The sequence below is a fragment of the Temnothorax longispinosus genome, chromosome 8 (assembly GCF_030848805.1).
Source record: "Temnothorax longispinosus isolate EJ_2023e chromosome 8, Tlon_JGU_v1, whole genome shotgun sequence".
NCBI classification, from domain to species: Eukaryota; Metazoa; Arthropoda; class Insecta; order Hymenoptera; family Formicidae; genus Temnothorax; species Temnothorax longispinosus.
In genome coordinates, this window is record NC_092365.1 from 13,078,722 (window position 1) to 13,080,536 (window position 1,815).

The 1,815-nt window shown below is 40.8% G+C and overlaps 1 protein-coding gene across 1 annotated transcript; it reads left to right on the forward strand.

Annotated features, from left to right (window-relative positions):
* Nucleotides 1-248: 248 nt before the first annotated feature.
* LOC139818326 (uncharacterized) lies at nucleotides 249-1,517 on the forward strand. Its single transcript, XM_071786943.1, has one exon. It carries the CDS (start codon nucleotides 249-251, stop codon nucleotides 1,515-1,517), a length of 1,269 nt encoding a protein of 422 aa, XP_071643044.1.
* Nucleotides 1,518-1,815: the final 298 nt, after the last annotated feature.

Sequence of the window (1,815 nt, forward strand, 5' to 3'; positions counted from 1 at the left end):
CCCATTGGTCACGGGAGGAGAAAACTCAGATTTCGCTAAAAATTGCAGAGCTATTACAAAAAGGGGCCATAGAACCATGCGAACCGACTCAAAAACAGTTTATTTCAAGCATTTTCTTACGGAAAAAGTCCAATGGCTCGTATAGACTGATTTTAAATTTAAAACAGTTAAACAAATTCATAAAGACTAAACATTTTAAATTAGAAGACCACAAAACAGTGGTTAGATTAATAAACAAGGGTTGGTTTATGGCCTCAATTGACTTAAGAGATGCGTACTATCTCATACCGATCGCAGAGTCGGATAGAAAATATCTAAGATTCGAGTTTGAAGAAAAGCTCTGTCAGTTTTCTTGCCTACCTTTTGGCCTCTCTACCGCCCCTTATGTCTTCACCAAAATTGTGAAGCCGATAATCTCCGATCTCAGACGAAAGGGTCTCCTTTCGGTGGTATATCTGGATGACTTTCTGTTGTTTGGAAGATCACATGATGAATGTGTATCGAATGTTTTACAAACACGGATAGCTTTAGAGAACTTAGGATTTATAATCAACGAGGAAAAAAGCCAGCTCTCCCCCGTTCAGAGATGCAAATACCTAGGATTTGTATTCGACTCTAATCAGATGACGATTAAACTTCCAAAGGAGAAAAAATTAAGAGCTTTAGAAACAATGTCAAAATTCATTGTGAATCGAAAATATAAGATTAGGGAGTTTGCTCAAATGGTAGGTTCAATCGTCTCGTGTTGCCCAGCAATAAAATTCGGATATGCTCACACTAAGTCTCTGGAGAGAGAAAAATTCTTAGCGCTCGAGGAAAACAACGGCAATTATGATGCAAGCATGACCCTGAGCAATAACATTAAGACGGACTTGCTTTGGTGGAAACGCAATATACAAAAAACATGCAACTCGATAGATGCCTTAAACTTTCAGTTAGAAATCTATTCAGATGCATCTCTGACGGGCTGGGGAGCAGCTTGCGGGAATGAAACAGCACACGGTTCATTGGATGCGTCAGAACGATCGAAACATATCAATTTTCTCGAATTAAAAGCGGCGTTTTTCGGCTTAAAATGTTTTGCGAAACACTTGCGAAGCACAGACATCTTACTTCGAATAGACAATACCACCACCATCTCCTACATCAATAGGATGGGAGGTGTTCAAAATGTAAGACTAAATCGGATAACCCAGGAAATCTGGGGATGGTGCGAAGCTCGGGACATTATTCTGTTCGCGTCGTATATAAGTTCTAAAGATAACTTTATAGCTGACGCGGAGTCAAGAAAGATAGAACCAGAAACAGAGTACGAGCTAGCAAATGAAGCATTCGAAAAAATCAGTACGACACTGGGGAAACCGCAGATTGACCTGTTCGCCAGTCGGGTCAACACCAAGTGTAAAAAGTACTTTTCGTGGTTCAAAGATCCCAACTCATTATCGGTAGACGCGTTCACGAAATCGTGGACAGATTTTTTACTTTTATGCGTTTCCGCCATTCGCGATTATCCTTAGGGTTCTCCGAAAAATCAGGGATGACAAGGCAGTAGGCATTGTGGTCGTTCCAGAATGGCCTGCACAACCCTGGTTCCCGCTTTTTTATTCGATGCTAGTTTCGGAACCTATTTATCTAAAGCCAAATATTAATTTACTAACCTCTTGCAACAGAGAACCTCACCTCACCCGCTGTGGCGACATCTTACCCTGGTTGCCGGCAAATTATCAGGACAGGATTCGATCGGAGACAAACGCCAAGTAACACAATAGAAATAATGATGGCATCATTAACGAAATCGTCACTAAAACAATACGA